The 22,246-nt window shown below is 36.5% G+C and overlaps 1 protein-coding gene and 1 long non-coding RNA gene across 6 annotated transcripts in view; one reads left to right on the plus strand and one right to left on the minus strand.

Annotated features, from left to right (window-relative positions):
- LOC102156669 overlaps nt 1–21,505 on the minus strand; it is a 53,742-nt gene extending 32,237 nt beyond the window's left edge. Inside the window, exons 1-2 of the long non-coding RNA XR_005382728.1 lie at nt 21,411–21,505; nt 4,806–4,950 (exon numbers count right to left, since the gene is read on the minus strand). This is a non-coding gene — a long non-coding RNA (uncharacterized LOC102156669). The remainder of the gene's footprint in view (nt 1–4,805; nt 4,951–21,410) is intronic.
- Nucleotides 1–22,246, plus strand: part of TBCK (TBC1 domain containing kinase) — a 222,984-nt gene that overhangs the window by 199,622 nt on the left and 1,116 nt on the right. For all 5 annotated transcript variants that reach the window (XM_038581969.1, XM_038581968.1, XM_038581970.1 and 2 more), the window contains one exon: nt 1,124–1,283. In XM_038581969.1, coding sequence (XP_038437897.1) covers nt 1,124–1,283 — 160 coding nt within the window. The remainder of the gene's footprint in view (nt 1–1,123; nt 1,284–22,246) is intronic.

The raw sequence follows: 22,246 nt of genomic DNA on the forward strand, positions 1-22,246 counted from the left end.
TTCAGTTGAGAAATGGACAACAGAAGTGTTTCCAACCAGTGCTAATGACCTAATCAACTCTAAAGAGGGTCCTGGTTAGCAGTCACTTGCCTAAAGTAGATAGGTTTTATAGTATCAAGTTAGGTCTGAGAATATGTGATTGACTATATTACTTCAGAGCTGTAAAATAATCATGGTAATAATAATGAACTGAAAGCCATGAATATTGTGCAACCCATGGGATTGCTGCATCCTGATCACTTTTGCAATACTTTGTTTAATCAGTGAAGTCTTTCAGTTTTCAACTCATCTTCTTCCTTTCCTTTTTTCATTACATTTTCATATTTAACTTTTTTTTCTGTAGCAGTACCTTACTTCATTTAGATAAAATACTCACTAGAGCATTCAAGACGTTAAGAACTGTCAAAGTTCTTAAGGGGAGGGGTGGTAGGTAGGATGCCTGGGTGGCTCAGTGGTTGAGTATCTGCCTTGGGCTCAGGGCATGACTCCCACATTGGGCTTCCCTCGAGGAGTCTGCTTCTCCCTCTGCCTATGTCTCTGCCTCTCTCTGTATGTCTGTCATGAATAAATAAATAAAATCTTTAAAAAAAAAGTTCAGGGGGGATAAAACACTAAAAACTAGAAGTAAAATAAATAAGTCTTTGAAGTAGTAATTAGTAAAAGCTTATTGTGCACATACCAAAAAGTCTACAAATCAGGAGCACTCAAACAAAAGTGTGAAATGAGGTTCAAGGATATATTGTTATAAAGCAGCTTTTACAATGTGGAGGCAGTTACTGTTTATTTTTCACTTTGGTTACAATATTAGAATTTTCTTAAATGAAAAGGAATTGATTAGGGGTTACCTCATCAATTTGGGGCAACAATTTAAGTTTTATGATTTTCAGAGGCATAAGCCAGAAGTGACCAAGGTTAAGTTGGCCTCACTTGTCTTGCAAAATAAGTCAAACTAAAGTTTGCTTGTATGACTAAACTAGTTTTGTCTGCTCAGGGAATTTTTAAATCTGGTTTTGTTTGTACATTTATTTCAATGTACTGTCTTCTGTGAATCAATTCCTTCTGTGAGTTTCCCTCACACACTCACTTCTACACACAAATGTTTTCCTTAAGCTTTCTTTCTCAGTTTTATTCGGGGTCATATTTCAGGCAGCATCAACATTCCATTCAGTGCTGCCTTCACTGCAGAAGGAGAGCTTACCCAGGGCCCTTTCACTACTGTGCTCCAGAGCTTCAAAGGAAAGGTCATTGTCATCGTGGGGCATGTGGCAAAGCACACAGCAGAGGTAAGTGTATGCAGAAATGTCAATGCACATAATTGTTTTAGGAGAGCTTGGTTCTTGTCTTAGGGAGTAGAAGAATGAATCTCGAGGACAACAGAAAATGAGCAAAGTGATAGAAGTTTATGAAGCAGAGATACAGAGAAAGCTCTCAAAAGTGAGAGGGTCCCAATAGGGTTGCCACTGAGGGCATTTACAGTCTGTCTTTTATAGGAAACTGACCAGGGAACTTGGCAAATTTCTTGTCAACATCAGGGTGGATATTTAGAACAAACATAGTGGACTTGTAACAAGCAAGATTTTTTTTTTTTTTTTTTAAATATGGTGAGCACAGGGGATCCCTGGGTGGCTCAGCGGTTTGGTGCCTGCCTTTGGCCCAGGGCGTGATCCTGGAGTCCCGGGATCGAGTCCCATGTCAGACTCCTGGCATGGAGCCTGCTTCTCCCTCTGCCAGTGTCTCTGCCTCTTTCTCTCTCTCTCTCTCTCTCTCTCTCTCTCTCTCTCTCTCTCTGGGTGTGTGTCTATCATAAATAAATAAGTAAATAAGTCTATAAATAAATAAATAAATAAGGTGAGCACAAACACGGTGTTCCCTTATTTCTGATTAATATCTCCTCCTATCCTTTCTCTATATCTGGGACTTCTGTAGCCATTACTTAGTAGCCATTAAGGAGGGATACTTCCTAACATTTAGAGCTAGGGAGCCAGGTTCATTTTTTTCTGATTTTTCTGTCTCACCTCTTGGGTTGGGTAGGAACCTGACTCTGGGGCCTTTCCTTATCTTTCCCTGCCTAGCCCCGTCTGCCCCTAACTCATTCCTACATCATAATGATACCCGGAAGAGTATATTTCCACAGGAATTAGCCACAAATCAAACGAGCTTTCAAGATCTGACTATATTCTTACACTGAAAAGCTTATTCACCTTTTCCAAGTAAAAGAATTAATGCTTTTTTCTCGGTGTGCAACATCAAGATCAGTAGTAAACTTAGATCCAAATGATAAGCTATGGTGTTTCATTTTTGTTTTTGTTTTTGAACTTCTTTCTGAAATTGCATAGAAATAGCTTCTATTCTTTCCATGGGAAAAGCACACTGGGGCTTGGCTGGGTTCTCTGAAAGCTTATCATGATGGAATTTATTGGATTTGGAGATTTTATTTACTGTAGGCTCAAAACTTTTTGATGATAGAGAATTCAGGAAGGATATCAATTTTCATATACGAGAATATGAAAAAATAAAATGTTTCCCTCTTCCCTATGTTCTAAGTGAATTGAAAATAAAACAAGGAGTAGCATATGGAGGTCAAAAATATCACTTATTTTTTTTTTATAAAAGACAAGTTGGAAAATATAATTTAATATGAGAGCCAAATGGGCTTGCTCACAAATCCCCCAGAACTGGTGAACATAATCCAGATACAGGCAACACTGAACCAGGATAAACCCTTTTTCTAAAGGAGGGACGAATCTGTTCCTGGAAAAGTAATAGAAGTAGTTTGTTCCTGCAGGTAGCTTATTTCCAGAATGAAGAAAGGTAAGGCGGAGCCTTCCCAAATTTACCAATCAAGTAAATCACTCCTCCACTACCCTGGGCAGAGTGAAGAGAGGGACAAAAAGAAAGTTAGAAATACACCTAGAAAAACTTCTCAAAGAATTCAGCGGTGGAGATAAAATATTCCACTCTAACATGTGCATTCCTTAATGTCTATATATACTGAATAATCTAGAAATGTAGTGAGATGAAAACTTTAAACCTTTTGGTCCTAGACCATTTTAAGCATCCAATAATCCTTATCTCAGAAGTACGGGGCTAATGGTAACAATGGTTTTTGACACTAAATGATGGTCATCCCTGATGAGGAACCTTAATTGAACATACTAAAGAAGTATCTGAGTGGTTATTAGTTATGACATATATCACTCACTCATGTTTTATATAATTATTTCAGGCATCTGACAGGGAACAATTTAAATACACCTATTTCAGAGAAAGTATACTAAATGACAAATGTGCAATTTTAAGTAAATGAGAACATTTTAAAAGTAAAGTCATGATATCTAAATTGTTTTAATGTAAATTGTTAGACAATAATAATTGCCATTCTTATTTTATTACTACCATAATCCTACTGCTGCATTAATCTGTACTGCCATAGCATTCCAATGAAAAATATAAATTTTCAATTACAATGCATATCAATACATTCAAGCCACAGAAATACTATTGAAAAGCACGTATTTCTGGGTTCCAAGTGATAGACAACCTTAGGGAGAAGTCCTTGCAATGATAGTTATTGACTGTCTTTGTAAGTAGCAAGTACTTTTCATATGTCATCTCATTTCATTCTACACAACATTCTTCTATGAGGGAGGCATTCTATGCATTTTACATATGAGTAAACCTTAGACTTAAAGTTTAATTTGCCTGTTTCAGAGCCAGGTTTGAAACACAACTCCATTATGACTCCATTATGGCCACCCTCTTAGTAAGTTCTTAAGGCTTTTGAGTCTGATGCTGCTATTGGTCCTGTTTTCTGTATGTTTGTTTTTAAATAGACTTATTCTGACTTCTAACTAATCACAATAGTTCTTCCTAGTATATGAAACCAAGACCTGAAATAAACTTCCATGCTCTTTAGGCTGACAAGCTTAAGGCTCTATTTTTATAAAGCATTCACCATTTGAAAGATGGTTATCTAAGAAGTAGACTCTGTATGATTTAATTTTCTTAAATATGCTGAATGCTTTAAAGCATCCTACTCATTGTACTAATATCTAGAATTGTGTTCTAACTTTACCATAAAGTTTAAAACATATATAAAAATATGTAGATAACTAATTTATTTCATTAAATAATCAGTTATAAAGCATTTGTCATTTGTTATATGCTATAAAACACTATGAAATGCTATATCATAGTGCAAATTTAAAAGTTCAAAATATGAAGAAAATCTGGAAGCATGACTATTTGGATGAAATAATAACAATATATGATAATAATGATAAATGAAGAGCCATCACATGAATAAATTAGCCAATGTCTTCCTTATCAGAAACTTATGAATAATTCCTCCTTCTTCAAACCGCATGGTCATTAGTACTTGTAGACAACAAACAAATTGTATGCTCAACTATTCATGCTTCAATCCAACATCAGGAAATTATTTTTGAGAAAAGAATTTAGTATTTGGGAGCACCTGAGTGGCTCAGTATTTGAGCATCTGCCTTTGGCTCAGGTCATGATCCTGGGTCCCGGGATCAAGTTCCATATTTGGCTCCCTATGGGGAGCCTGCTTCTCCCTCTGCCTACATCTCTGCCTCTATCTCTCATGAATAAATAAATAAAATCTTTTTTAAAAAGGAATATTTATTTAGAGATGTATTTTCATAATTTTTCTCACTATAGGGTTAAAAACTTCAGATATTTGCTTATGCTGTTTATCTGCTGTACAGATCTGTATGACTTTACTAATGCTTCCCCACCACCACCACATAAGTTGGAAGCATCTCAGTTTAAAGTCTATTTACCGGAATTCTGTGTATTCGTGGTAGTAGGTAGCTTCCATTTGTTCCACCTTTCATTCTAGATTCATTTTCCACACTTCTTCATTCTTCTCTCTGCCTTAGGAGGCTTCTCTCTGGCTTCCATGTTCTCTGGCTTCCAGCTATTGAGCTAATGGGAAGTTGTGACAAGTTATGGGAGGGAAAGAGTCAAGGGTATTTATCCTCTTGTATTCTTCCCTCAAAAATCATCTCAGGTAAAAAAAAAAAAAAAAAAAAAAAATCATCTCAGGTTTGCTGAATTCCTCTACTGAAGGTTAACACTTCTCCCCAGAAAGCCTTCTCTAACTACTCTCTTTCCAGCTCCTAATCCCTTTGGCTCTAGGGTATGAAGAAAACATGCAAATGGGCAATAAGCACATGAAAAGATACTTGACATCATTAGTCTTTACTGAAATATAAATCAAAACCACAATGGAATACTACTTCACACCTAACCGTTGGCAAGGATATGGAAAATTTGGAAAGAAATTCTGGCTCAAGGCTGGTAGGAATGTAAAATGATGCAACTTCTGTAGAAATCAGTTTAACAGTTTGGCAATTCCTTCAAAACATAAATGTAGTATTACATTATGACCAGCAATTCCACCCTTATGTAAATACCCAAAAGAATAGAAAACACTAACTCAAACAGATACATACTTGTATGCCAGTGTTTATAGCACTAATCAGAATGCCAAAAGGTGGAAACAACCCAAGTGTCTATCAACAGATGAATGAATAAACAGAATATAGAATATACATACAGTGTAATATTATTCAGCCATAAAAAGGAATGAAGTTCTGATGCATACTGCAGTGTGGATGAACCTTAAAAAGCTCATGCTAAATTGAAATAAACCAAACACAAAAGGACAAATATTCTGTGATTCCACTTAAATGAACTATCTGTTATAGGCAAATTCATGGAAACAGAAAGTAAATTAGTGTTATTAAGGGCTGAGAGAGGGGAGAATCTGAGTTTTTCTTCATGAGTACAGCGTTTCTATTTGAGATGATAAGAAATTTTGGAAATAACTAGTGGTGACAGTTGTATACCATTGTGAATGTACACATTGAATTGAATTGAATTGTACCTAAAAATGGTTAAAATAGCAATTTTTAAAAAGTTCTAGGTTTGGGTATGTTCAGACTTCCCTACTTTACACAGTTCATCTGAGCCCTACAATTTTTGGTCAAACAGTAGTAGAGACTCTTTCATAAGAGCTCTCATATCTTCTTCCCCTGTGAGTATTAAAAAAAGAAAACAAACAAAACACAGTGATTTCCAAGCAACTAACAGGTTTTCTTCTAAGTTAAAATCAGTGCACTGAAGCTGGCAGGGTCCTATTTTGAAAAGAGTAAGGAAGCCATGGTTGAACACTGTGAAAAGAAAGCAGAAGTACCAATTCTAGTTAGTACAGTTACAAATTATCTTTGCAAAAGTTTATGATTTTTATGTCAAACCCATATTTGGACTAGGAAATTTCTTACTTACAAAACAGTAGGTACTGATTGTAATTCTTCTGGTTTTACATCTTCTTTTAAGACCTAGTAAAAGAACTAAACTGGAAATCCAACAAATAAAAATATTAAATGGAATAGATTATATCTCAATAAAATAAAATGGCTCTCAATATTTAATTCAACATGTAGCAAAATATCATTGAGCAACTGCAAGAAAGAAAAAAAAATGAGCCTCTTACCTAGTGTGTAACAGTATTAAAATCACCCATTTGACATATGAATTAGGACCAGAGTGTCTTTTGTAATACAGATATGAAGAATTTACTCTATAATGGCCAAGTGTATTGAATATGTTGTCTAAAATGACATAGGAGAGGGCAAAACAGATCTGAGAATTACAGCTTATTTGTGTACCTGACAAAAATTGGAAAATATATGATCCTGTTTTATGTATGTATTCACGATTTCCTGTAATTACAATTGATTAACGATTTATTGGTTTCTTTGTACTTACTACTTCATAGGGCTTTTGTATTCGGCCTAGCTTCCGCATTAAATACACCAGGAAACTTTTAGAATCTGCCATTTCTAACCTAGCTAAAACATCGCTTTTCCCCTGAACAAGGCAAAAAAAGAGGACTACAAGATCTTAGTGTAATTAGGGTACCACATAGGGCTTCTCCTTCTAAGTCCTACTCAATCTCACTTGTCAGGTCATCTTTAATTCACCTTATGCTATAGGTTAAATTAAGCAGTGAGCTATTACATAATTAAGCACATCCACATATTCTGAGAACAATGTCATGTCAGCATCAAGGAATGTCAGGTGTTCTCAGATAATTGAAGAGGAGTCCTGAGTCTCTGAACTGTGTACTGCTGCTCCAAAGAATGGGTCAGATTTTGTGCTGATCCTTGCTGCTGTGTGACTGAGTTTAACTTGACAAATCAAACAAATGCAGACTGCATAGTTAGTAGGGTTAATAGGAGTAGGAAGACTTCTGTATCAAAAGAAGGGTAAAGTCAATTCAGGCTTCATGTAACATTTGAAATGAAAAAGATGGCAAGATATCATTCTTGTCTCACTGCAGAGATAATCATCTTTTTAAAACTCACATGAGAAACTGCACTTTGATTGGTAAGCCAGAATTAGATTCCTGGGCATAGAAGGAAAACATGCCAGCATGATCTGTACAGAAAGCACCATAAAAGACATCCCTTACAAAACTGAAAGGTGCTGAATTAATCTCAGACAGCCTGTGTATAAATCTGTGTATATTCAGATCAGTAGGGAGAGGCAGAGATAAATCCACCATCCAAATTATGGATTAAATGAACCCATGAGAAGAATCATTGTTATATCCTTGAGCAGATTACTCAGATTAAAGGAAATTTTTATTTTTAACATTAATCAAATATTACCTGAGGAGAAATGTATGCATACATTTTGTGTTTTGATACCATTACACTACCCCACTCCCAACATAAGGTCCAAGTCTCGTATCTCTGCTGGACAAAATACCATCATGCACTGACATCTTTCCTAGAAGTAAATTACAATGTTTAAGGAGAATGTTAACAGCACGGTAGCATGCTTTAATGTGTTATGGGGTTACTTTTTTTTCTCCCCTGTGGGGAAAGAATGTAGTAAGATCCAACTCTAGAGCTAGTGATAGCTATCAGACTGGAAAATGGCCAACAACATGGACCAGAACAAAATGAAACTCCAGCTGGTGTTTCTCTACCTTTACTAAGTCTTTTAGAAAAACACTAAATATTGTATTGTTGTATTAGTCACTGAAATGTGTAAGACTTTATAATTACCCTATCCAGATTATATTTTGTAGTTATAAGACCACAAGAATTTCATCCCTGCCAGTGTACCACATTCTAAAGGTTATCTAAGAAAGAAATTAATGAAATCTTTGCATTTCACACTGTCTTGTCAACCCTTTAGAAAATATGAGGAACATCTTGTCTTTCCCTTAAAATGCCTTACTCTTGGCATAAAATTAGTGCTTTTCTTTTGTCATCAAAAGAAATACTCATCTGAGAACATAAGAGCCAGTGACAGTAATCAGCCTTGTGTACTATTATTGCTATTATTCTTTCCTTTAAAATAAAACAATGCAAAACAAAACAAAAAAAAAATAGAAAAGAGCCAAACATATATTTTCGAATAACAGTTGATTTAGAAACCTAGACAAGAGATGATTTTGGTGGAGGTTCTAGGACTAAAGAGTGTGAGTGCCTGATACATTCTACATACCCAAGTAAGAATTAAAATTATAAAATGGCATGTTATCAACTGCAAATAATCATATTCGTAAAAGGAAAGCATGCCGTTGCAGCTATTTTTCTAAAAAAAATGACCGTCCATTTGTGTTTATTTACCCTCCTCTGGAAGCCAGTGTTATTTGGTTTGGGATGTTAGGTTGAAAGTCGGTCTGTACTACAGTAATGTAAGGCTTCCACATTGTCATCCCTTGGCAAGAGTGCTCAGAGGGGACTAGGTGACTCTGAAAACACTTTGAGCCAATTCAGCATATGTTGTCCCCACAGTAAACTTCACTAGCTCCAGATAGTATCTACCTAGTCTTCAGATTAATATAATACTTTTAAACCTCTTTGTATGAGATCTCTTACCTGTCAGAAAATATATTAGGCCTCTTTATAATTGTGCCTTAAGCATTTTGGTAAAGAATGGGAAGTGAATCTCTTTTATGAGTTCCAAATATGCAAGGAATTCTTTCTTGGTCATTTTAGACCCATAAGCACTGGCTATGGTTAAAGTTGGCTTTCTTCCTGGCTTATTCTTTGCCTTCTTGTCAGCAAATGTTTTGGGTTTATATCAGATTATAAGGAAACATTTTAGATATTAATGTGGCTTGAACACACTAGACATAATATGAGACCTACAAGTAACAGTGAAAAGTCTTCCATATAACATTTGTTAAATGATGGAGGATAACTTACTTTAAAAGACCACCCAGCTAAAACTTGCCCTGTAGAGTCCCTGTTCTCATAACTTTTCAAAGGATTTGTGAAGTAAAAAGCACCGTGGGAGCCTTAAAACACCTAACCAGACTTTGTTTTTTAAACATCTTTACTAGATGTATTATGTGTACAAGCAGTTTTTAAAAAGACAGAGGGAACACATTTCCAATTTTCAGGAAAAACTGCCAAGTCATCATCTGAATCTTGTGATCTCTGGCACCTTATATTCATGACCTGTCACAAGATGAAAGTTATCTTTTCTCAGTATGTGTTATTCTACGTACCCACCCTGCCCTCCACGGCCCACCATTTAATTAATTACTCCTTACCACAGGAATGTCTGTGGCTGATTAACAAACTAACCATAGTTGCCCTCCCACTTGACCTACAGAGGCTGGAACTTGGCTATGATCCATCATAGCCCCAACTGTTTTGAATCTGAGTTTTTATTGTATACATTCTTTTCAGAGCATAGTATACTATGTGTATAATATGGCCAGTGGCTAAGACACAGTATGGGTTTACTGTTCTCAGTTGTCTAGTATAAACACAAGTTGATAAATGATTTGTTGCTGAAATTCTGGTCCCAAATATCACAGATCAAAGGAAAATGTACCACAAGGCTCATTAGGGCTCCTGATACATGATGATATTAGATGATGAAATTTTATCAGAAGAGGCTTATCTTCTAATATAAGCCAGTATCCTTTTTTCCTATTAGAATAAGAACTGTTTTCAAAAAAACTTTGTCATGTCTAAAAACTTTTTCTATTTTCTTAATATCAGCTTTCCAAAAAAAAAAAATTCCACATAGCCATTCTTAAGAGGCCTTCTTTGAAAGTATAAGCTATTGTTAAACCTAATCTGTAAATCTATAGGAAGATCCCAACTGCCATATGGATAAACACTAGATCCCAACTGCCATGTGGATAAACACAATCAACTATCATAAATTAAAAATTAGATTAGTATAAAGGAAAACTTTTAATCCAAGAGTCCATCATGAGTTTTAGAATTTGAACTAATTAAAATTACCTGTAAAGTGATGTACAAATGTGTCATTTTTTGAAATAGCTTTCATCTAATTGCTCACAGTATATGTAACCTAGTAAACAGTAGCACTTACTGTTTTATAAACAGTTCATAAATACTGTAAACCCTACCTGATACCCCATTTGGAGACAAATCTGCTATTTAAGTTTAAATCTGTATAATTGTGAGGTATTGTAAATGGCTCTCCTATTAATGGATCAATTAGGGAAAGAGAAAAGGAAGAAGAAAACTAGCTTATACTATTTACTATGAATCAAGCACTTATACATACTATATCTAATCCAACAATACTCAAGTATACTACTCAATATATTACTACATATTAACAGGTGAGGACACTAAAGCCACAAAAGCTAAGTGACATACCCAGGATCCCACAGCTAACCAGTGGCAGAACCCTGACTCAAACTCTGTGTTAACTACAAAGTTCCTACATTTTTTTCTATACCACCCAGTCTGTTTGAATGAAATAGTGAATTATCTCACATTCTCAACTAGTGATGACAAATTATATAGAAAATTATTGTTTGTCTTATCACCTTGCTAACTAGGTCTGGAATTCCCTCATCCCTACTCCCCACCTGTCTTAACTCAGATCACCAGTACCTCATGCCTGACTTGCAATCCCCTTCCCCCAGTTTTGCACCACAACTAGGGCAAGCTTTTGAAATGTAAACTGATCCTTGTCAAAATGTCTCTGTGACTTTCTGTTGCCTTCAAAATAAAATTCAAATCCTACTCACGATTTACAAGGCCCTTCATGATCTGGACTCTGCTTTGTGAAACAAGCTCATCCCTCACAGCTCTTCCCTTAGCCTCTTAGGTTCCACTACAAGAACTACTTGTATTTCTTTATGTACTATCTTTTTGTATTTCTCTCTACTTGGAGCATTCTTCCTACTTCTGTTCACCTAGGTAATTCCCATGTGTCTTAAAAGACTGTTTATATACCATTTCTTCAAGGAACTCTATCTTAACTCCTCAAGTCTGGGACTAAGTACCCTTGCCAAAGGCTCATAGGATATTTTTTTACTTTTATAATGACAATGGGACCACTATCATATATAGAATTTCTGTGTGTTTTATTTAAAAACCCATCCTTCCTTTAGCGGCACACAGCAACAGGTAAGGACACAAAGTTTGGAAGAGAAAAGAGGGGCTACATTTCATGCTCTTTTCCAGGTTCTCTCATGCAAGACATAATTTGTACAACCATAAATGATGGCTCTATATAGCATTTATCAAATGGCATTTTAATTGCCTCTTCTCTGTATCCCCAACTAAACTCCAAGCTCTCTGAGGACAAGGATTATATTCATTGTACTCCTGGCTCCTGGCATAATGCCTTTGAAGTAGAAAGCATTTGATAAATATTTGATGTTTGAATTAATGACTAAGTTAATGAATGAACACATGAAAAATAATAATTTACTATAGACTGAACATATGCAGAAATTAGTGAAAAGGGGAAGGCAAAAGAAAAAATAATAATATCAACTACTACTTTAATTCAAGAAAACAAACATTAAGTTCTTATGGTTCTTTCTGATGGAAAGTTCTTTCTGATGGAAACTTTTTTTTTAATAATAAATTTATTTTTTATTGGTGTTCAATTTGCCAACATACAGAATAACACCCAGTGCTCATCCCGTCAAGTGCCCCCCTCAGTGCCCATCACCCATTCACCCCCACCCCCTGCCCTCCTCCCCTTCCACCACCCCTAGTTTGTTTCCCAGAGTTAGGAGTCTTCATGTTCTGTCTCCCTTTCTGATATTTCCTACCCATTTCTTCTCCCTTCCCTTCTATTCCCTTTCACTATTATTTATATTCCCCAAATGAATGAGACCATATAATGTTTGTCCTTCTCCGGTTGACTTATTTCACTCAGCATAATACCCTCCAGTTCCCTGATGGAAACTATTATGAGGAAACAAAAAGGAGAAAGACATGGTCTCTTGCCATCAACAACTTCTAGTTAGGAAGATAAGACATGTATACAACCAATTAAAACTCAAAGCAGAATGTAGCATGTGCTGTGTGAAATTTATAATTAAAGTTCTAGAAAATCAGTGAGAAGGAAGAAATTTCTTCCAGTTAAATGAAGGGTTCCTTCATGGAGAAGATGATAATACACCTTGAATTATGAGTAGAATTTCAGTAATGAAATGTCTTGGGAGGAGAGCCATCGTCAGGAGGGAATATTCCAGACAAAGCAAATAGCACATGCTGATTGGAAAGCACAGGGCTTCTTTGAAGAGCATTTTTTTAGCTACAGACAAGTCTGGAAAGATAGGTGAGGAGTCTGGAAATAGATGGCCTTGAATACTATACTGAGGAGTTTACGTTTAGCAATGGGGCACTATTAAAGGTTTTTAAGAAAAGTGATACTATACCAGCTGTATTTTAGAAAGTCATTTGGCAAATTATTTTTGGTGTCTTCCCTCTCCATTGCCCTTGATCCCAATAAAATATAAATTTTTAAACACCAAAAACTAGAGACCAGTTAAAGAATTTCTCTATGTTCCCAGTCTATTTCCATGCTAGGTTCTTCCCAGATTCTGCCTTTATGCTGATCTTGTCTTAAGTTTGCAATCTCCCACTGTCTAAATAGTTTCTAAGCCCCCATTTAGCAAAGCTATCATGGCTGTGGAGAAAAGGAAACAGGAGTTTGTCTGAGAATTATAGGCAAAGCCCTGCAACTTTCCAAAGAACATAGGGGAAATGGCCTCACTGCTTTTATTATATGATTCAAGGCATCTGGTAGCATTCTGTCACTATCTTCTCTTACTTTATTCAGGACACTGAAAGACTGTCTTCTCATTAATTTCTAATTTACATGTAAATAGATGCATGTATTTATATAAAGAATAAATAAGCATAAATCTAAAATGAAGAATTTCTTTTGTCCTTAAAATACAAAGAATCTTTTTTTTAATTTTTTTTTTTAATTTATGATAGTCACAGAGAGAGGGGGGGTGGGGGGCAGAGACACAGGCAGAGGGAGAAGCAGGCTCCATGCACCGGGAGCCTGACGTGGGATTCAATCCCGGGTCTCCAGAATCGCGCCCTGGGCCAAAGGCAGGCGCCAAACCACTGCGCCACCCAGGGATCCCAAAATACAAAGAAACTTTAGACAATATTATCAAAATGAAATTTTCAGTAAGGACTTTTGGATATTATATATTGTCCTTCCTGACTATAGAGAAGCAAGCTATTCCTTGAAAAGGATCCAGAGATCTTGAATCACCTTGCCTGAGGGACAATAGCCCTTAGAAAGAAAAAAGTCTACACAATAGTGTTAGGGGGTCTCAGGATTTCTGAGGGTCTCCCAAATTGCTCTGTTTAGGCAGCAGAGTGCCAGGCAAATGGAAAAGGAAAAACTAAAAGCACAAGAACCATTTAGGAACTAATCCAAGAGTAATTAGGATCTAAAATGGAGTAGGAGCAGAGGAATGGAAAAAAGGAATGGATCCAAGACAAGCACAGAGAGAACTGACACAGCTTTGTGACTAAATGAGCATGGAGTCAAAGTCAAAAGTAAAAAATAACCTTAAAAAAAAACCTTTAAAAGTCAAAGATAACCTTAAAATTTCCAGATTGGGTTTTGTGGTGGTCGGGGCAGGGGGACAGCGGGGACTGCTGATACCTTCAACAGAGATAGGAAGAGAAAGTAGATTTAGAGAGACTGATGAATTTTAGACATAGAGAGTTTGAAGTGCTAATGGGACATGAGTATGAAAACATCAGTTAAGGATTTAGAAGTTCAGACTAGAATTCAAAGAGTTAAAACAGGATGTGTATACGTACAATCCTTCCACATATGAAATAAGCACCTTAGTATTTTACAATACAAAAAAAAAGTAGGGTTTTTCATTCTTGTAATTAAATTTAATAGCTTATAAATGCATTATTCCAGAATGGAAGACAAATTCCAGGTAATCGGCTTAACAATAGACTGCCAAAAGACCCTTTAAAGATGCTTAAATTTGTTTCAAGAAACTGTATAAATCCATTGTCTCCATTATAAACTAGCTTACAAATTTATTTTTTCAAGATTTTATTTATTTATTTGAGAGAGAAAGAGAGAGAGTGAGAGAGCACAAGTGGCCAGGAGTGGAAGAAGCTAGAGAAGCAGGCTCCCCGCTGAGCAGGGAGGCTGAGGTGGGGTTCATTCCCAAGACCTGAGCCAAAGGCAGTCGCTTAACCGACTGAGTCACCCAGATGCCCCAAGTTTATAATTTTTTTTAAATTGCTTTAGAGCACTTGATTGGTAGAGGACATCAACAAAGAAAACAAGAGATCAAAGGAAAATGGAAGAGGAAGAAAGGAAAACATTTTGACGTGTGAGGAGGAAAAGGTCTATTATTGGGATATCAACAAAGCAAACAATGAAAAAAAGTTGCATTGACTTATAGTATGCTGAGATATCATGCACCTTCAGGAAATTTTTTTTAAGATTTGTTTATTATAGAGTGTGTGCATAAGTGGGGAGAGAGGCAGAGGAAGAGGGAGAGAAAGAATCTCAAGCAGACTCTGTACTGCACCAAACTTGATGTGGGGCTCAGTCTCATGACCCTGAGATCATGACCTGAGCTGAAACCAAAAGTCGGATGTTTAATTGACTATGCCACCCAGGCACCCCTGCCTTCAGGAAATATCTAGTTTTGTTGCCATTTCTAATCAAAATGTATACTTTAAAAAATTTAAATTATCTTCCTTTAACCCCCATGAGATTTCTTAGACTTACATATAAGAAAGACAAAGAAGAGGGCAGCCCGGGTGGCTTATTGGTTTAGCGCTGCCTTCGACCCAGGTGTGATTGAGTCCCACGTCGGGTTCCCTGCATGGAGCCTGCTTCTCCCTCTGCCTGTGTCTGTGCCTCTATCTCTCTCTCTCTCTGTCTCTCATGAATAAATAAATAAAATCTTTAAAAAAAAAAGACAAATTTAACATTGCACATGAAAATATTAACTTACTTGTTTTTCACAAACAAATGGCCCACATACCACTAGAAATTGCCAAACTTCTTGAGAGAACAGAGGCTGAGAAGTCATGTGGAGCCCAAGAATAGAAAGTAAAACTTCCACTGCATCCTTTTCAAATGATTTTATCTATTTCAGTTCCTGAACTATGGAAATGAACTAGAAATAAAATTAACTGTCATCTGACTACTCTGTGGACTTCTACAGCAAAATAATTACACAAGAGTTTATTATTTACATATTCATAAACTTCATCATCAATATTTTTGTATAAATTGTTTTTCTTATGTAGATACCTTTTAAAAACATAAGTTTTAGAAATTATCTTACCTCTTTCAACTTAAAAGAGTTGAGCAAAGACTCTGTTAGTAAAGAATAAGAGAAAATAATATTTGACTCTTACCAGATCCAATTAGTTTCCTTACTATTTTCCTAAAATCCTTTTTTCCTTCTCTGCTGGCAATAAAGCAGTTTAACCAGTGCCAAGCATACTTCCTAACACACTGTAGATGCTCAAAAAGCATTTCTTGAATGAATGAATCAGTTCTTCAGTAGATATTAGAGCAAATTCTGTGTATTAGGCACTCTTCTGGGCATTAGAGAAATGGTAGTAAGTAAAACAAAGTCTCTATTTTCATGGAGCTTACAATATACTTACAATTATAGTCAGTAAATATATATCAAGGGGTTATAAATGCTGAAATAGAAAATAAGTAGGATGAGGGGAAAGAAGGCTAGTGGCTTATTTTCTTTATAAGATGATCAGGAAAGCCCTTATTTGGAATGAGATGGAAAGCCACTAGAACATGGGAAACAATGATGATCTGACTTTTATTTTATTTTAATTTTATTTTATTTTATTTTATTTTTAAGATTTTATTTCTTTATTCATGGGAGACATAGGCAGAGGGAAAATCAGGTTCCATGCAGGGAGCCCGAAGTGGGACTTGATCCCGGGACTCCAGGATCACGCCCTAGGCCGAAGGGAGATGCTCAACCTCTGAGCCACCCAGGCATCCCATGACTTTTATTTTAATAGAATCATTATGGTTGCCATATAGTGAAAGACTTTAGGTGATGAGGAGAGAAGCAGTCAGACAAGAAGTTATTGCTATAATCTAAGATGTGATGAGATTAAAGAGGCTGAAAATGGGGAGTGGAGGAAGGGTTTGCAGGTTGGCAGCTCATGTAGGACCTCGTAGATAAAAGTAAAGACTTTAGATTTTATTCTGAAAAAAAATAATAAAACCAAGAGCCATTAAAATGCTTTGAAAAGAGAGGTTATATGATCTAACATTTTTAAAGGATCACTCATGTTGTGTGGTGAATAGACCACTGGAGCAAGGATGGAAGTAGGAAAGACCAGTTAGAATAATATGTGGTGTAATCTATTTAAGAAATAATGATTGCTTGGGCTTGTGTGGCAATAGCAGAGGTGGTGAGAAGTGATTATGTTCTCAGTATGTTTTGAAAGTTAGAAACTACATGATGCTTTGGTAGAAAAAAGAAATATATATCCATATTTGTTGCTTATATAGCTGGAAGAGTAAAGCTGCTATTTCCTGATATGTGGAAGACTTCAGCAGAAGTTTAGAGGTAGAGATAAAAGCAGAAATTAAGTGTTTTCCTTTGAAACTGTTAAGTTTGGAAAACTTAACTGGAGATATTGAGGAAAGAGAGTCATGAGTTTAGAGTTCAGGGAAGAGGCTAAAGACATAAATTTAAAGGCATCAGTGTACAGATGAGACTTAAAGCCATGGGACTAGATATCACTTAGTGGAAGAATGGAGATGGAGAAGAGAACTCAGAAAACAGCAATGGGACAGAAGTCAGGAAGACAAGGAAAATATACCAAAGCAGACTGGAAAGATCAGCTAGTGAGGTAAGAGAACTAGGAGAGATTGACCTACTGAAAGCCAATGGAAGAGAGTTTTGAAAAGAGGAAGGTATAATCAAATGTGTCAGATAATGCTGATGGGTCAAATCAGATCCAAATTGAGTCTTAAAACTTGAATTTGGCAGTGTGACAAAGTGGATATTCTTGCTGACCTTTCTAAGTGTATTTTAGGGAAGTGATAGAGACAAAAGTCTGATTGGAGTAGATTCAAGAGAGAATAGACTTTCTGCAAAGAAATGAAGAGATAGAATAAATATGTATATTACAGGAGGCTAAAAGACATCCATTAGTCACAATGTATGAACCTTGTTTGGATCCTGATGCAAATAAACAGATTGTAAATATAGATAAGTAGGGGATGGATGAATGGATAGATGAATGGAGGAAAAGATAACATTTATGAAGTAATTGTAAATTTGAACACTTACTAAATTATATTAAGGGATTATTATTAATATTTTCTAGGTGTGATAATGGTACTGTGGTTATATCTTTTAAGTATTTTTATTTCAAAGATACATATTTATGATGGGATTTACATCAAAATAATGGATGTGGTCAAGAGGAGTGGGTAGGAGGAACAAATGAAATAAATTGTCTGAGTTGTAATTGTTGAAACTGGGTTTTGGGTACCTAGGAGCTCATTATACCATTCTTGTCTATTTTTATATAGATCTTTGACATTTTTCCTAATAAAAAGAGAGAATGAGAAGAGATAAGATGGAAATGGAAACTGTATAGGAAACCGAAAATTAAAACAAGAAAACTACAGCTATTTAGAAAAAAACTACAATTAATTTATATATCCCCTTATGTAACACAAACTATTTTTCTAAAAAAATTTTAAAGATACAATCTTTACACTACCAAATTTCCCAATTGTGTTTCTAATTGGAATCACAAAAAATAACCCCTTCAAATGATCAAGACCCTTATTAATGACCTCAGAATTTCTTAAATAATCAGAACAAGACAGCACTTGGGTTATTTTTAACACAAGGCCACACTGTACTCTAAATACAGAAATTATCCCATATTCTATTTGTCATATTTTTTCATCCCACACTTATTGAGTTGTCCAGCCAAACTTAGAAATAGGTATATAATTTGCATGAAGTACCAGTCCAGCCCCAATGACACAGTGTCAGAAATATTAAATGGACACCATATTTTCAGAATTGCAGGAGTCAAGAGGATACATAGGATTAATATAGCATCAGACTCGTATCCATAAAACCAAGAAAATGAAATTACTACAGCTGTGCATTATAGGATAATTCACCAGTTCCCTTATTCAGTTCTATGTCCAACTAAAAGTAGTATTTCCATATCCCAAATTTAGCAGTATTTGGATGGAAAGGAATGGACAAATAAAATGGAAGAGAAAAAGACCTCAGTTTGAGCTTCACTAGAGTGTTAGTCAATTTATGGCAATTGTCCAGTTCCCCATACAGACTTAAACTCACAAGGCCAAAGTTTCACATCAAGAAACTTAATTGTCCTACAATGTGCTCCTTTCAGAATCTTGCAGAAGCCAAATTTTCTTAGCTGCCTGTGGGTTCTACCAAACCTGCGTCCTAGGACACCCAATAAGAAACAACATGATCCTGTTCTGTACTTCTCTTAAATATTAGCCATACTCAGCCTTAATTTCTTGGCCTTAGTTAAGCTACACTACTCTGTGGCAGGTCAAAATATCCCTTTCCTCCACTTATTCTCCTCCTATAATAGAACTTGACTTCCGTGGACAAACATGCCAGCCTCTTAATTCAAGCTAAGATGAAAGACAGAGAAAACAAAATGGAGTGCCACCCATAAGGGCCTGCCACTTTCAGACAGTGCTGTTTTGAGGTGTGTCTGACTAAGCCCTAGAAATGAAAAGCACCACCAGATTCTACTAACCAGAGGAATGACAAAAATGTAAGAGCTTTGCCTTTTCTACATGGGAGTATTTCCCATAAGAAATGCAGCCGCCTTGCCATCTATGAGTCCCCAAATCCTATCCCAGCAAATATCAGACCCTGCCAACTCCAAATGGAATGTTGACCTATAGATCTCAGCTGGTTGTGCAGAACCCCATTCTCTCCACATAGGACTTGGTCTCACAAACCCAGCCCTGCAAACATGACAGCATTTTTAGTGCAAAGTAACTTGCTCTCCACACAAGACTATACCTGCTAAAATTGTAGTTTGAGATCTCAGACAAACCTGACCAGCAAATGAATCCCATTACCTAGTTAAATTATTCTCAATGCTAGCTATACAATCGAATCACCTAGGAGTCTTTAAAACAAACAAACAAAAAACCTGATGTTGGAGCTACATCCCAAGAAATTCTACTTATTACTGATCTAGAGTGGGTCTTGGGTATCACTGTTTACTAAAAGCACCCAGAAGATTCTGAGAGCTCTATAACCACTGGTCCAATATGACATCCTGCCACTTCTGCCAAGGATATTGCTCAGTGAGTCTAGGTTTGTGACTTCTCTTTCAGGTCAGGCCTCTCCCAAAGCTACAGCTGCAAGCTACCCTAGATCCTTAATCACTGAAGTCCAGTACCCTGTGTGTTAACACCCTAACCCTGCCAAAGCCCTGCCAGATGAAGAGTAAAAGATGGATGAGACCCTGAACTCTACTTGCCTGGTTCTCCTCTGTTCTACCACATATCTTCTCCATGAATGGCATGGCTTTTTTTCACACGGTGGAAACCACCCCTGTACATAGCCCTTTCTTTCCTCCCTTTCAAACTATAGCCACAGAGTGTATTATCTGATCAACAAAGTGGCCATCACATCTGGGTTCCCATTCCCTTCAAGCATCAAGAAAAGAGGGCTGGAGAGGGGGGAACAGCTCCCTTAATCCCTGTTGAATTCAGAGGTACCCTGAACTTCTGCTTGTGTAATAGCCATACTACTTGTTGGTTAGTTACTCTCTCCACTGATCTATAAGCACTGCAAAAACTGGAACAGTGCCTAGTACTCAGTAGGTGCTCACTAAAACATTTGATAAATAAATGAATAAATGGAAAAGAGGAACTGCTGCCATGGTAGGAGTGGAAAAGATACAGACATGCTTTCACTGTTAGGGGCCAGTATTTAACATGGGTGATTGCAGCCACAAGCAGAGCAGAACTCAAAATCCTTACCTGAAAACTCAACATTGACGCTTTTTCTTTACTTAAGCACAGCCTTGCTTTTCAAGGCACCTAAACATTTGCCATCTCCTTGTATTCTGTTTCTACTTTTCTTCTTAGACCCCCCAATGTAGCAACACTCTAATTGTTTCAAAGTGCTCTGTCCTGCCCACTTTGCGTTTACCATTTCCAGCTCAACAGCAACCTAGTTGTTATGTCCCTCCTTACAACTGTGGGCACTCTTTCTAGCTCTACAGCATAGTTTGAGAGAGATTAAGTTAAATGTACAATAAGAAGTCCTTCCTTACTTGTTTCTGACTTGTACGGTCTTTTGAAAGCACTGAATGCTAAGACTTCTTTACCATAAGATTTTTTCAGTAATGCTATGTTTAATATCTTAGAGTTGCGGCCTACATGGTAATTGTATTGTTACATGTGAGAGAATGAAGCAAAGATCTTTCAGTAATCATATGGTTCCAGGGACTATGCTGCCTGCACTTGACTCAGAGCAGATGAATCTAGCACCTCTGCTCTGAAGGACTAAGGTTCAAAGAGAAATAGGCAAGAATAGTATGAAGACCAGTTCACATTAGCAGTCTAGCTCACTTGATAACCTTTTGAAATACAGAAGCACTATTTTTCTTCAACATTAATTACTACTAAGGATGCCTTCAGGTGGCTAAGAGTATAGGGTCTGAAATATCAATAGCCATTGAATCTACTAAAGCACCGCAGAGAACAATGGAAAAGATCAGTGGGATCAGCAGCATTAAGATCCATTTCTGTGAGTAGTTTTGAAGATTGTTAAAAATCTCAGTCCAGCAATATCCAATCCATCTACTTACTGATACCTTTATCTTTTTGCCTTATGTAGTATGTCTCAAAATATTGTACTCGGACTACCTGCATTAGAATCTAGGGGTGTTTATTTAAGACAACGACCAGCACCACAACAAAAACACATTCTTGAGTCCCAGATCAATAAAGTAGAATCCCCAGTGTTGAGGCCTTGAACTTATCCTGACCAAAACATTCAGCTTTTGAACCATAAAGTCTAGACTGCTTACTTGAGGCTTCAAATATTCCCAACAGCACGGCCAGCAGGTATTCATTTTTCTTGAGGGATCTGAGATCAGATTATGACAAAATAATTGAAAAGAACATGAGGACACAAATACTCAAAGATTAGAATAGAATAGAATAGAATAGAATAGAATAGAATAGAATACCACGAAGGGGAGGGAATGGAAATAAAATGCCAGAGTTCCAGAAAGCCCTTCGTTCCTTCATTCTTTTGCTTCAGGTTGTATGTCATTTGTCATAGTTTAGTTCAGTCCAATATGCATATATTGAGCTCATGTTATGTTCCAGGCACTAGGGATAAAAAGAAACAGAACAGGCTCACTGTCCTAGGGGAGTTTACAGTTTGGTAAATGAAGCAGGCTCTGAAATGGGTAATTTAAATAAACACGGTAAGCAAAAGACAGAGATTTGCCCAAGGAATTTTGGGGGCTAACAAGAGAGGTTTGTACTGGAGACTTAGCATGTAGAGAAGAAATTGTCTGAGTAGAGAAATAAGTAGAAATTAGGCAGATGGAGGAAGGTGAGGGGCTTTTGAAGAAGAACTAAAGGATATCCAGGAGCTGGTAGGAAATAGTACGTGTTCCCAACAAAGGGTAACCTGCACAACCAAACTGCTCTGAATCCTAAAGTGATCTCATTTCTATCAGGATTGACAAGTAATTCAGGACTGATTTATCATAAGGGCAAAGGAATGGAGAAAGATAACCAATGATCCTGGTAGGTAGATGTGGGCCAACTCAGGAAGATATATGTATGTCTTGTTAACCTTTTGAAGTCCTATTTTGTTAGCCATCTAGAAGACCTCTTAGATCAATTCTTC

The sequence above is a fragment of the Canis lupus genome, chromosome 32 (genome assembly GCF_011100685.1).
Source record: "Canis lupus familiaris isolate Mischka breed German Shepherd chromosome 32, alternate assembly UU_Cfam_GSD_1.0, whole genome shotgun sequence".
NCBI classification, from domain to species: domain Eukaryota; kingdom Metazoa; phylum Chordata; class Mammalia; order Carnivora; family Canidae; genus Canis; species Canis lupus.